The sequence below is a fragment of the Mastomys coucha genome, unplaced genomic scaffold, assembly GCF_008632895.1.
Source record: "Mastomys coucha isolate ucsf_1 unplaced genomic scaffold, UCSF_Mcou_1 pScaffold15, whole genome shotgun sequence".
NCBI classification, from domain to species: Eukaryota; Metazoa; Chordata; class Mammalia; order Rodentia; family Muridae; genus Mastomys; species Mastomys coucha.
Genome location: NW_022196897.1, coordinates 89236934 through 89249925, shown reverse-complemented (window position 1 = coordinate 89249925; position 12992 = coordinate 89236934). Strand labels below are relative to the sequence as shown.

The window sequence follows — 12992 nt, the reverse complement described above, 5'->3', positions numbered from 1 at the left end:
CTTACTAAGTTAATGTTATTTTCTGTACAGAAATTAATACATTTAGCCTTTTGCAAACATTTTTTTTTCCAAGCCGGTAATCAGCTACTGAAAACAACACTTATTCTCAGATATTCATCATTAGACAACTGGAGTTTTTTTTGGTTTTGTAGCCTACTAAAACTGCTTAGGCTGTTGAACATTCCACATTCAAAAGTTTTGTAGGGTGGTGGATAATGGGGAAGCTTCAATGTTTATTTTAAAATAAATAAAATAAGTTCTTGACTTTTCTCATGTGTGGTTATGGTACATCATATTGGAAGGGTTATCTGTTTACTTTTGCCAAGAATATTTTGCCAGCACCTACACTTGTGTGCTTTAAATGACAACTGCCTGGGATGTACCACAACCATATGTTAGTTGTATTTTATTGGGATGGATAAAATGTTTGTGGCTTATTGCATAATCCCTAGATGGTGTTTTATATGTGTAGAATATAATTTTATGATATCAAGAGAGCAGAATTGAAGAAAATAAGTTTAGTATTGAATTTGAGTTCTGAAGTGAATGTGGAGAATGTCTTACGTTTCAGGCTTCTACCGAAAGTGTAGGGCAGAATGTGTAAAAGGTGTTTGTAGTTTGACCTCTTTATTGAAGTTGCTTATTCCTTTCAACAGCAACATATCATTAGGTATTATTCTACCATTGCGGCTCTAGTGCTTAGAACTTAAATGTCTCAATTCAGACTTATTTTAAAACTGCTCTCTCTCACTGGACAGAGAACTACTAAAGTAGTTTGGTTAAGATCTGAGTCTTTGTTACTCAGCATCTTGTATGATTTGCAAATGCTTGTCTAGATGCAGAAGACCTTTTGTTTGGTGAAGTGTGTATTTACCAGAGTACAGGGAACTGATGGTCCTACATGGCTCAGTGTAGTAAGACTATAAAATATTTTGTACATGCACAATTAACAGTATGTATAGATACCACATGTATAATGAAACGCCCCCCCCCCTTTTAAAGATAGCATGCCATTGATTACTTTTTGCTTAGGGCCATTTTATTACCAGGGCCTTAATATTCCTAAAATGAGATGATTTTTTTCATCCTTTCTCTTCTTTTGATCATTGTATCTTGATATTAAAAACATGACCTTCCAATGATTGTAGTAAATTAACTTCTATAGTTCTTTTGTCTCTATATGTATACATATATATGTACTTCTATGATGTTATTGTATAGAGACTTCAAGGAGACATGAAAATGTATGCTTATTCTCAGGTTCATTCACTAAGGTGCTTGGCAGACAACCAGTTTCTAAGTGCAGAATATAGTTGAGCAGCTTCATATATGTGCCAGGCAATTTGTTTTGTTAAATTTTCAGTGGTACATTTACTTAAGGGAAATGGAGTAAATAATGTAGCTTAGGCCGATCATACCCTTCATTGCAACCTTAAGCTCTGAACCTATATCCCACTTGAGATATTAAGTACTTTTAGTTTTATTGAATATAAGTTAACAGAAAAAGTAAATTAAGCATTGACTTCACTGTTTTGAGTTTATTAACATTCTGGAAAAACTTAGAAACTGTTATATTTCACTAGATTAAATTATATGAAAATGTGATTATTTATAGTCCTTGGGCAAAGCCTGTGAATTGCATACACCCTAAGGAAAACTTCTTAAGCGCTCCTTAGAGAGAGAAGAAGCGCTCCTTAGAGAGAGAAGAAACAATTCTGGTTCTGGTCTTTTTAAGGAAAAAGCTAGACTACTGTATGTTCTCAATCTTGATACCAGAAGCACTGTACATTAATACACTGTTAGGAAGCTTGACCAGTTGCCTGCATAGCCTTGGTCCTTCACTATTGGTATTGAAAGTACCAATGTACTTTTTCTCTGATGTACTTAATACTTAAAGTCAGGTTTTGGTATATTTGTAAGTATTCATTTCCTCTAAACACTACATCTCTTTAGGGAGACAACCTGAAATTTATTAGCACATTTGGGTATCTCTTGCCAGGCATTATGGCCAGTGGTGACAAAATTACCCCTCAAGATACCGGAGTGAGCCAGATGTGTGTAGTAAGTAGCATGGTTCAACAGTGTGGTTGACCATATGACCCTAGTCAGTGTGATAAAGACTTCATTGAAAGATAATTCAGCTAACACAAGGATGAGCATGGCAAACTGGATAAAAGAGTCAAGAAGCTTATGTTCCAGTGACTCGTATTTTGATTAAGCATTAGCAAGATCTGGCTGGGGAGACTGGATAGGGCAGTTTTCTTCCATGCTTAGTTTTTTTTGTCTCAGCACTGGGAAGCTCTTGAAGGCTTTAAAATGGTGTGTGTATTGTTTGGTGGTGGTGGTGGGGAGGGTCGGGATAGTGGCCCATCCAATAAAACTGCCATTTAAAAGACCTTCACTACAGTGTTGAGAAGAAAAGTTTATGGGTCAATGGAATCTAGAAGGTGCATCATTCTTTGCAGCAAGAATTGGAAGTAGTGAAAGATTTCAGATTCCCTGTCACCACTGAGGATCCTGTGCTGATCCTGTAAGCCTTCATTCATGGTTTCACCTTTGGTTTTACTTAATCCAGGTGACCTAATGCAGTCCCACTGTCCTGAATATTAATTTTTTCTAGGTATTTTGCCTAGAAATAGCTTAAGTCCCAAGCTCTTCAAATTCAAAATAGACACTGAAGTACTTGAATACTACGCCAGTGAAATGGCTCAGCAGGTATTGTAACTTGAAGTCAACCCTCACCAGAGTTTTGACTCCTGGGGACAAAGATTGAAGAAGAGAATTGTCTTCAAAAGATACCCTCTAACCTGCAGGTGTGCAGTTCCATTCCCGTATCTATCTTCTCAAACACATTTTGATATTCAAAATTGGGATAGTATTCTACACCAACTGATTTCAGTCCAACTACTTGATAGGGGCAGTGGGCAGTAAGTTGAAAGCTATCTTTGATGTCTTTATATACTTCAGGCCTTAAGTAAAGTCACATGCTTTACATGCATGGACAGCACTGTGGCTACCCTTCCCCTGCCCCACTTCTCTATCATTCTAAATCTGACTGTATACTATCTTATGGCAGTTGTCTCTGTACCCTGACATGGTGATGTCAGGTTTTGCAGTGACTGAGGGAATCGGAATCGTAGCCATCATTTCTGTCCCTAAAATTCTAGTGGCTTTTTTCATTACAACCGAAATTCCATATCTGGGCTACTTTGGCAGAATTGGCTAGCCTATTTCCCCACTTTTTGTCCTCTTCTTAATATTGGTTCCATTTTTTAAAAGTCGAGTCTTTTCAAGGGTCATTTCTAAGTTTTGTGTTTTGTTTGTGCCACCACCTTATAGGACTTCTCAGCCCATTATAAAAGTACTGGTAGTTTTATTAATATGCATTTAGAACCTTAGTATTAAGTCTAGGGCCGTATTGGTGACTTAAGACAATATTGCTTGGCATCGTGAAGTTTTAAGTGCATTGAAATTTAGATTGATAATTATAGTTGGTGCGTAAATTTGGGGAAGGGATTGTGTTTTAAATATCAGAACTTGTGGTGCCCAAGAATATAGGGTAAACCGATTTCACCTGCCTCCTGCCAAAAGGAAGACAGACATACTTCTGGGTAATCCTTGTGGATGTGGTTAGACGAGCCTTGAGACCCAATGTTGGGTTTTTAGAGCACTTGGCATGTTAGGAATCTAAGAAGAGCCTGCAAAGTACAGCGGCCACAATCGTGGGTACAAAGTCTACAGATAACTCCCAGACAACTGCGGGATGGAGGTTTAAGTAAGATGAATAAAACAGTTACTGGCCTAGTTTCATGTTATTAAAGGGGTCGATAAAACCTACGCTAGCAACAGCTATTGCCTCGTACAACCCTGCTATAGAGGCGCTGCAGTGGACGAATTCGTGTACCTGTGGCTAAAGCCGTCTGCGAGACACCCGGATATCTAAGCGATTACTTCCGCCTGTCATAGCCAGGTTACCGGCCGCAAACGGCGCACTGCTCCACTTCAATGGCTGCCGGGAGTTAGTGCGCAGTCGCAGCAGAGTTCTGCTCTGACGTCATCACTAGGCGTCGAAGCTGTGGAAGGTCCCACACCAGGAAGGTCCCCTAGCTGTAGCCTTCCTCTCCCTTTCGAGCGCTTGACCACGTGCTGTCTGCTGCATAAGCGGATTCAAGTGCAGTGTCGGCCCCCGGGGGAACTCAGCTGTGCAGTATTTTCTCCAGCAAACCGGTCAGCCTGCGTATCAACTCGGTGTCTTCACGTGCTTCCGTTGTGCAGCTGTCTCGTGGCGGCCGGAGCCGGGACGCAGGTACTGTTTGGAAGGGGTTGGGTCGGATGTTGAGGCGTGCGTTTGGGCTTTTACGGGCCCATAGGGCGGCTCGAGGACGGAAGCTTCTGTACCAGCTAGTGCCCGGATCTTTGGACTCCTCTTGGCCTGGACTTCCCAACAGACAGACATTCCTGGTCCTGGATACTCAGACACGCGGGGCTGACTTCTGGAGCGCTTTCCGGGTGCGTGGCTCTTTTCCACATCGCGCTTCTCTCAGAGAATGGGTGGGTGTCAAAACTATTTTCCGAGAAACTCGGTTCCTCGTAGGAGTAGTAGGCTTTGAACCAACGAGGTTTAATCCGGGATATTCTGCTCTTAAATACTGCAGTATGCCTATTTATTTGCACACTATCTAGCTGTCTCATTCAGGACATTTGACAGTGCACCTCGTGATGCTTGGTACCCGGTGCAGAGTGTACAGGAATGGATACGGCCGAATGAAAATGACTTGTCTATCTGGTTGTGGTAGCGCTTTAATCCCAGCACTGGGAAGGCGGGGGCTGGAGGATTTGTTGGAGCTCAAGGCCAGCATGGTCTGCATAGTGCAAACAACAACACAATACGAATCATCTTGTTTTCTATTTCCAGCAATGCGTTCCTTATCTATTAGGCGTTTCTTGGCACCAGTAGTCTTAGATCATTATCAGATTCCTCACTCTGGCCATTAATTTTACATCTAATTTTGTTTGTGTGTAGCTGTATTTCATTTATTTTATTTATTTTTTGGGGGGGGGGTGTTTCGAGACAGGGTTTCTCTGTGTATCCCTGGCTGTCCTGGAAATCACTCTGTAGACCAGGCTGGCCTCGAACTCAGAAATGCCTCCCAAGTGCTGGGATTAAAGGCGTGCACGACCACCACCCGTCTATTTCGTTTATTTTTAAAAGTACTTTTTAGAATTTAAAGCTTGTAGTTAGGGGCCTTACCTGTTAATTCTAAGACTCTCCTACTATAACAAAAACTAGACTCATAACAATTAAGCTAGTCTCTTTAACAATTAGGTACACATTCATTTATGTAGGTGTTTATATAGCTGGCAACATAAAGCTTACAAACTGTAATGCTTTGGACTACTTTTGGACTACTTTGGACTACTTGGGGTAGATCAGAATGTAAAGCCTATTTGTTACATCAATGCCTTAGGATACTCAATTTCTTGTACTGCTTTCCCCTATTAAACGGGCCATTTATTGTGATTGTGTTTTACATTAAGACCTGTTAAAGCCCATGTTTAGAGAAGGAGGTTTTGTTTAGAATGCAGCAGGTTCCTGAATTTTAAAATCACATAGCCTGACACTCTAATAACGTGGGAATGTGATTTATTTTTCTTGATGTTTCTTTGGCCTATTTGTTATAGGTAATTAGATAACATTGCATTTTACTGGATGCTGGAGAAATTGAGTCTAGGGCCCTCCCACAGCTAGACAAATATTGTACTATTTATTGTACACCCAATAACTTATATGGTACATTTTGGAATGACCTGTATAGAGCCATTAGTGTGGCTTCTCACCCAAAGAAACACGTTGAATCAGAAATATTTGTTTTCTCTCATTTTATAAGTAACATGTGAATTGTGAATTTATATATATTTTTATTATGTTTTAATTGTGTGTGTGTTGTGTTGTGTGGGATCAGAGAAGAAGTTTTAGGAATCTGTTCTTCCCACCAGATCCCCGTCCTGGAACGTGTCTGCTTGTATGCACAACCACTGCCTGGCAATTCTTTCCTTTTGCCAGATGGATTCTGAGGATCAAATTCTGGTCATTAGGCTTAGCAACCAAAACCTTTCCCTGCTGAGCAATTTTACCACACATGTGAATTTTAAAGAAATCAAACCATAAAAGACAAACGTCAAAATAAAAATCACGCTAATCAGAAATTACTTTACTTTTTAAGTCCTCCCCCCCCCCCATGTTATGTATGTGTATAAAATGGTATTTATAGGGCTGGGAATGTTACTCGGATGGTAGACTGCTTGCTTGCCTAGCATGCATGAGGACCTATGTTTAATTCCCAGCTTAGCATAAAATCTTGTGGTGGTGATATACACCTATAATTTGAGCAGTTCCCTGTAATCCTAGTACTTGGGAAGTGGAGGCTGGAGGATCACATGTATATAGTGAGCTGAAGGCCAGCCTGGGCTACATCAGACTCTGTTAAAGTCTCCTATCTTGCTACTCTTTGGGGTCTATAGAGATACCATTATATATATTAATCATTCTTAGTTTTATTTACTTACCTTTACCATGTTGTCCTGGTTTTCTTTTTTCTTTTTTCGTTTTCTTTTTTTTTCTTCTTGAGACAAGAACTCTCTGTAGCCCTGGCTGTCCTGGACCTCAATAGGTATGCCAGGCTGGCCTCCAGCTCACGGAAATCATCCTGCTTGTACACTCCTTGATGGAGATACGAAGTACACTTTCCTCTGATCTTTCTGCTTAAGAACATGTCACCTCTCTACTTCTCAGATTATAAAACTGAGATCGATGACTTTCCTGGGGTGTTGTTTGAAGATTCAGATTTTGTAATTTTTGTAATTAGGATTACAAACGTGTGCCAGCACAGCTCCCACCTAGGGCAGCCAGCCGGTGCCACTTCCTTGGATGTAATACAGAAGCCTTTCTAGTATTTGGTTCATCTGTATCTTCTTTATTTCTGTGTTAGTGATAGTTTTCCACCATGCAACGGAAGAAGGTGGATAACCGAATTCGAATTCTCATTGAGAATGGCGTAGCTGAGCGGCAGAGGTCTCTTTTTGTTGTAGTTGGGGATCGAGGAAAAGATCAGGTAAGAAAGCCCCGGTAAATGCTTCCTCAGTTGTTTTGTGACCAGTCCCACGAGTTGGTGTGTTATCTAGCCTTTTAGGTTTCAGTACACAGAGCCATTGTGATCTCTTCGCTGGTAGAATATGTAGTGGGGACATTTGTTCAGTACTTGGAAATGGTAAATTATATTTAGATTCATGAATAGATAAGCTAGTGTCTTTAGAATTCTGAAATGATGGCTTGGCGTCAAGGTTAAGCATATGTGACCCAGCTTCTAGTTCCTGTTTGGTTATTACTTGTGACCTTAGGTGTTTTCCTTGCAGTTTAGTTTCTGTGTGTTTCAAATGAGGTCTTGGGCCTGGCAGTCCTTATATAGTCTTTGACTCTGAGATTTTGTGATTTTTTTTTTTCTTGTCAGGTGGTTATTCTTCATCATATGTTGTCCAAAGCAACTGTGAAGGCTCGGCCCTCGGTCCTGTGGTGTTATAAGAAAGAGCTGGGATTTAGCAGGTAAGCTTGGGCTTTGGATGTCACATCCACTTTTAATTCGTACTTCTCAGTTAAATTCAGGGAGAAAATCCCTCAACTGTACTTGAGGATCACTTCTGTTCTTCAGGCCACTGTTTACCCTTAGAGTAGAAGCCTTTCTACTTCCTAGCCACCCCCTTCCTGTCTGGCTGCTGCTTCTGAGATCATGATGACCTTGAGCTCATAGACATTCCTAGAGATTCCTCTAGTAACAATGTTTCTCCCTGTGTCCTCTTTAGAGAGCTTCTTACACCAGTTCACCATTCCTAGGCAGTTGGTGATTTTTACCATCCACCCTCTCTCTCTTTGGTTTGTGGTTCTGGGTATTGACCACAGTACTTCATGTCTGCTTTACCATTGAGTTACGTAGCTAGCCTCTTATTTTCTGAAGCTATAATGGTCAAGACTTCTGGTGGCAGGGCTGGAGAGATTAAAAAGTACTTGCTGTGCAATCATGAGAACTGCAGTTTATATGCAAGCGGCCACACCATAAGCCGAGCTGCCTACAGTTTGAGTTCCAAGGAGTCCAGGGCTCTCTGGCCCTCATAAATGCATGCCTCTGCACATGTACTCCCCAAGCTCCATAAATGTGTGCCTATGTTCGTGTACTCACATAAGCACAGATACAGGCACACGCATAAGTAATTCTTGGAGGAAAATTTACAGGAGAACTTCAAAGCAAACACCCTTGGTTCCTTGGGAATGCTTGGAAATAGAAAGGATAATTCAGGGCCGAAGGAGTTAAGGTGTCAGCTCTGCTTAAGGTTGGGTAGTCTGGAGCCAGAGTGCACCTGTTTCTTGGTCATCTCTCATCTCTTCAAATCTGTTCTGTGCTTCCTCGTGCTGAACTAGCTCACTAGCTCTTTTTTTTCCTATCTCTCTGGCAAAAACATACTGAGTTTTATGTGTAAGGCCAACCATATGAAAGTCAGGCTTTCTCCCAATTCTTCTTGTTCATAGATGCCCCCAAATGGGGAGTCACATATTAATATAGTTAGTCATAGTCATGTAGAAGCCTGGCAGTTCTCCTCTAACTCTGAAAGAGTTTGAGATGGAGTGGACAGTACTCCTTGGCAGATAATCCACTCTGTGGACTCCCGAGGAATCTTCTTTCATGATTCCTGTGTTACTCAGTCCACTCCCTATCCTAGCTGCCTAGTACCTAATATTCTCTTGATGGGCCTCATCTAGCTCATTAGCCCTGTACTGTGCCAAGTCTTCCTGCTGGCTCCTATGCTGAGGCTGCCATTTCTTAACCGTCCCCACCCCCCACCACACACACTTCAGCTACTGAGATCCCTTGTTTCCTGTGTCTGTCTCCTTGAAGTTTTCTCCAGCCCATCTCAATCAGACTTTCTTCTAGTGTAGTGTGATTGATTACCTTTTCTTTTCCTGTCCAGGCAATAAGCCTGCTTTTTCGAGGCAGGTGTAGCCCTGGCTGTCCTAGAACTCACTCTGTAAGCCAGGCTGGCCTCGAACTCCACCTGTCTCTGCTACCCAAGTGCTGGGATTAAAGGCATGCGCCACCACCGCCCATTAATAAGCCTGTTTTATTAGTTGTTTTCTTATCTATTTTATCTATCCATCCATCCATCCATCCTTCTATCTATCTGTCTATCTATTTTGAGAAGACATGGTTTTTCAGTGTAGTTCTGGCTGTCCTGGAACTTGCTCTGTAGACCAGGCTGGGCTTGAGCTCAAGATCCACCTGCCTTCTACCTCCCAAGTGCTGGGATTATAGGCTGCACCACAACTCCCTGGCCCTATTTTTTCTTTTAAAATTGTATTGTGTATGTGAGTGTGTGTAGTGAGGGGAGAGGAAACTAGAGGTGTTTGTGAGTATGGGCATTCAGTGCCTCAGCAGGTGTGAGAAAGACAGATGACAGCCTTCTAGAATTGTTTCTTTGCTTCCTCTGTGAAATCTCTCATGTCCCTCCATATGAGCACGGCTGCTCTTAATCACTGAGCCCTCTTTTAGGCCCCTCCATGCATTTTCAGAAGATTGATTGTGAGATCAGCTATGTAGGTTAGAATTTTGTTTGAGGAACCTTGACTGCTTTTTAGTTTGAGATTGTGTAGAGTCAGATAACTCTCGTTATTCTAGGAAGATTTTCTTTTCAAATTTACCCACCTGGTTTCATCTTTTTAAAATTGTTCTGTGGCCACAGTCTTCATGGTAGTGGCTCCTGTGTATAAGACAGTACAGGCATGCAGGAGCCTGGGATGGGAGGATTGACGGGAGTTTGGGTGGCATAGAGTTGAGACACTGTCTCAAAACCTGCAGGAGAGTGGGGAATCTATCTGTACTTCTTCTCCCTGCCTGCTCCAAGTTTCACCACCTTGAAAAAAAGGACTCAAGGGAGGAGCCAGAAACAAGAGTGAAGGCAGTTCACACAGGAAGTAGAAGCCCACAAAGGAATGCCTTAGTTCTAGCTATTAAATTTGAAAACAGTAGGTCACTTTCCTCAGCTAGGGCTGAGGGGATATACTCATGACTAGGAAACAAGAGTAGAATAGCCTCCCAGCACGTCCCCCTCCCTGCTTTCCCAGGCCCTTTGGGGAGCAGCACAGTAGTGGGAACATTGGTTTCAGACGTAAGCTAATGAGGCATCTAAGTTTAGTTTTAAGCTTCACTTGTGGCCAAATATGAGGCTTCCCTACCTCTATTTCCCATCTTTAAAGTGGTCTGCTGAAAGTCACAGCGAATAGTGAGTAGTTCGTGTGTGTGTGTGTGTGTGTGTGTGTGTGTGTGTATGTGTGTGTGTGTGTGTAGGTGTAGGTCTAAGAAAGGACAATTAGTGTAGTTGGTTCTCTTTCCACCTTTTCAAGGGTGCTAGGGTTTGGACTCGGGTTGTCGTGTTGGCAGACCCTGTCTTGACCAGCACATCCCAGTGTGCCTCCACTTTCCTTACCCCTTAAAGTGAAGGATACAGCCACTGTCACACTTGCCCCCTTCTAAGTCTCCACTAGCTCTGTAGGGCTGAGGATCACTGTGCCTCTTCTGTCCCTGTTAATGGCCTTTCTTGGGATGGTGCTATTACAGTCACCGGAAGAAGAGAATGCGGCAGCTACAGAAGAAAATAAAGAATGGGACCTTGAACTTAAAGCAAGATGACCCCTTTGAGCTTTTTGTAGCAGCCACAAACATCCGCTACTGCTACTACAATGAAACCCACAAGATTCTGGGCAATACTTTCGGCATGTGTGTTCTCCAGGTGGGTGTCTCCTTACCCACAGAGTGAGTACAGTAGGGGAGAAGGTCAAATGTAAGTACCCATTCCCGAGCACTGTCACTGGAAGACTGGCCACTTTGAACAGGAAGCTGGCTTACTCGCCCTGCATAGAAAGGATTGTTTTCTGTACCTGATTAGAGACAGCAGAAAGTAGAGGGCTGTACCACCACAGGTTCCTGCCCACCTTGCCTGACATAGTAAGTTCTGAGCCAGTGATGTATGCCTTGGGGTGCTGAGACAGGAGAATTGTTTGAGACTAGCCAGCCTTCATCAGACAAGCTACAATCCACAAGCACTGTTGACTTGGAGTCACCCTAGAATCCCAGTCCTTGCTGGAGCTAAGGATTCCAGCTGGACTCCCAGCCTGTGAGCCCTGGTGGCATATCCACTCTTACTCTCTTCTAAGTAGATAAGTGACCCTTCCCCCATTCTGGCCTTAAAGAACCACATACTTTCCTCAGTACAGCTTGGTGAAATTCTCCACTGATACTTATTTTCTTTTTTTGGGGGTGGGGGGGTGGGGAGCGGTTCGAGACAGGGTTTCTCTGTATAGCCCTGGCTGTCCTGGAACTCATTCTGTAGACCAGGCTGGCCTCGAACTCAGAAATTCACCTGCCTCTGCTTCCCAAGTGCTGGGATTAAAGGCATGTACCACCACTGCCTGGCAATACTTATTTTCTTGTCAGACAATTTAATCAAACATGTTTCTCAGTTCTGGTGGACGTTATATGATATCTGACTTTATTTGATATCTGTGACATTCCTTTCACCCTCCCTAAAATGACAAGATGTCTGTGCACAAATTCATACATTCTTTGTTTTTTTTTTTTAAAGATTTATTTATTTTTTTATTTATTTTTTGGTTTTTTGAGACAGGGTTTCTCCATGTAGTCCTGGCTGTCCTGGAACTCACTCTGTAGACCAGGTTGGCCTTGAACTCAGGATTCTACCTGCCTCTGCCTCCCAAGTGCTAGGATTAAAGGTGCCTGGCTTATTTATTTATTTTATGTATATGAGTGCACACTGCAGCTGTACAGATATTTGTGAGCCTTCTTCTGGTTGTTGGGAATTGACTTTTAGGACCTCTGCTCAATTCGGTTGGCCCTTCTCACTCAGTCCCTGCTTGCTCCGGCCTAAAGATTTATTTATTATTATAAATAAGTACACTGTAGCTGTCTTCAGATGCACCAGAAGAGGGCGTCAGATCTCATTACAGGTGGTTGTGAGCCACCATGTGTTTGCTGGGATTTGAACTCAGGACCTCAGAAGAGCAGTTGGCGCTCTTACCCACTGAGCCATCTCACCAGCCCAAATTCATACATTCTTAAATGTACTTGTTATAGTCACATATGTACCATTACCATAATTGTGTAAATTAGAAAACATATCTCATGAAATGTAAGTTAAAAATAAGACTGGGCCTCAAGAAGAGGAGTTTTTAGTTTTTCTTTATGCATCTCTGGTAAGTAGCTCTGCTGGCTTCTAGCACACCCTCAGAGCTTGTAAGAACCTTTTGCCTCTGTCGTGTACCAGCTCTTACCAGTCAGATGCTGGTGCCTTTGGGCACTAGTGCCCCATGTTGTACAGTTTAGTTTTTCCAGGTTGTCTAGAAATTGTCCAGAAAAGGCAAGTAAGATGCTTCTGAAATTGCATATGGATCAGTGAATTTAGAAGACTTCACATCTGGGGGCAGGAGAGATGGCTCAGTGCTCTCCCGAAGGTCCTGAGTTCGGATCCCAGCAACCACATGGTGGCTCACAACCACCCGTAATGAGATCTGACACCCTCTTTTGGTGCATCTGAAGACAGCTACAGTGAATTACGCCTGAGCGAGCGGGGCCGGAGTGAGCAGTACATACAAGAGCACACAGCCATCTATATAGCTATAGTATATTCATACACATAAAAAATAAATAAAATCTTTAAAAAAAAAAAAAAGAAGGCTTCGCATCTAAATAGTTTCTTCTTTTAGCCCAGGGATGGATGGGCTGCTGCCTGTGGTACCTAATCCTGTTTGCTGGTGGGCAGGTGTGAGAGGTGCAGTTTGGGGCTTGTGCTCTGAAGCTCGTTGCTGTCCTGCTGTCTCTTGGTTAGGCAGCCTGGAGTTGCTGTTTGTGTCACAAGCCTTTCTAAGGTCTGAT

The 12992-nt window shown here is 42.5% G+C and overlaps 1 protein-coding gene across 5 annotated transcripts in view; it reads left to right on the top strand.

Moving 5' to 3' along the window:
- The first annotated feature begins 3937 nt into the window (after positions 1–3937).
- Positions 3938–12992, top strand: part of Nat10 (N-acetyltransferase 10) — a 41013-nt gene continuing 31958 nt past the window's right edge. The window contains exons 1-5 of one of the 5 annotated variants that reach the window (XM_031371189.1): positions 3938–4306; positions 4406–4551; positions 6990–7112; positions 7509–7600; positions 10662–10833. In XM_031371189.1, the coding sequence (XP_031227049.1) occupies positions 7005–7112; positions 7509–7600; positions 10662–10833 (372 nt within the window). In that variant the 5' untranslated portion in view covers positions 3938–4306; positions 4406–4551; positions 6990–7004. The other 4 variants (XM_031371190.1, XM_031371188.1, XM_031371186.1 and 1 more) reach the window with 4 other exon arrangements.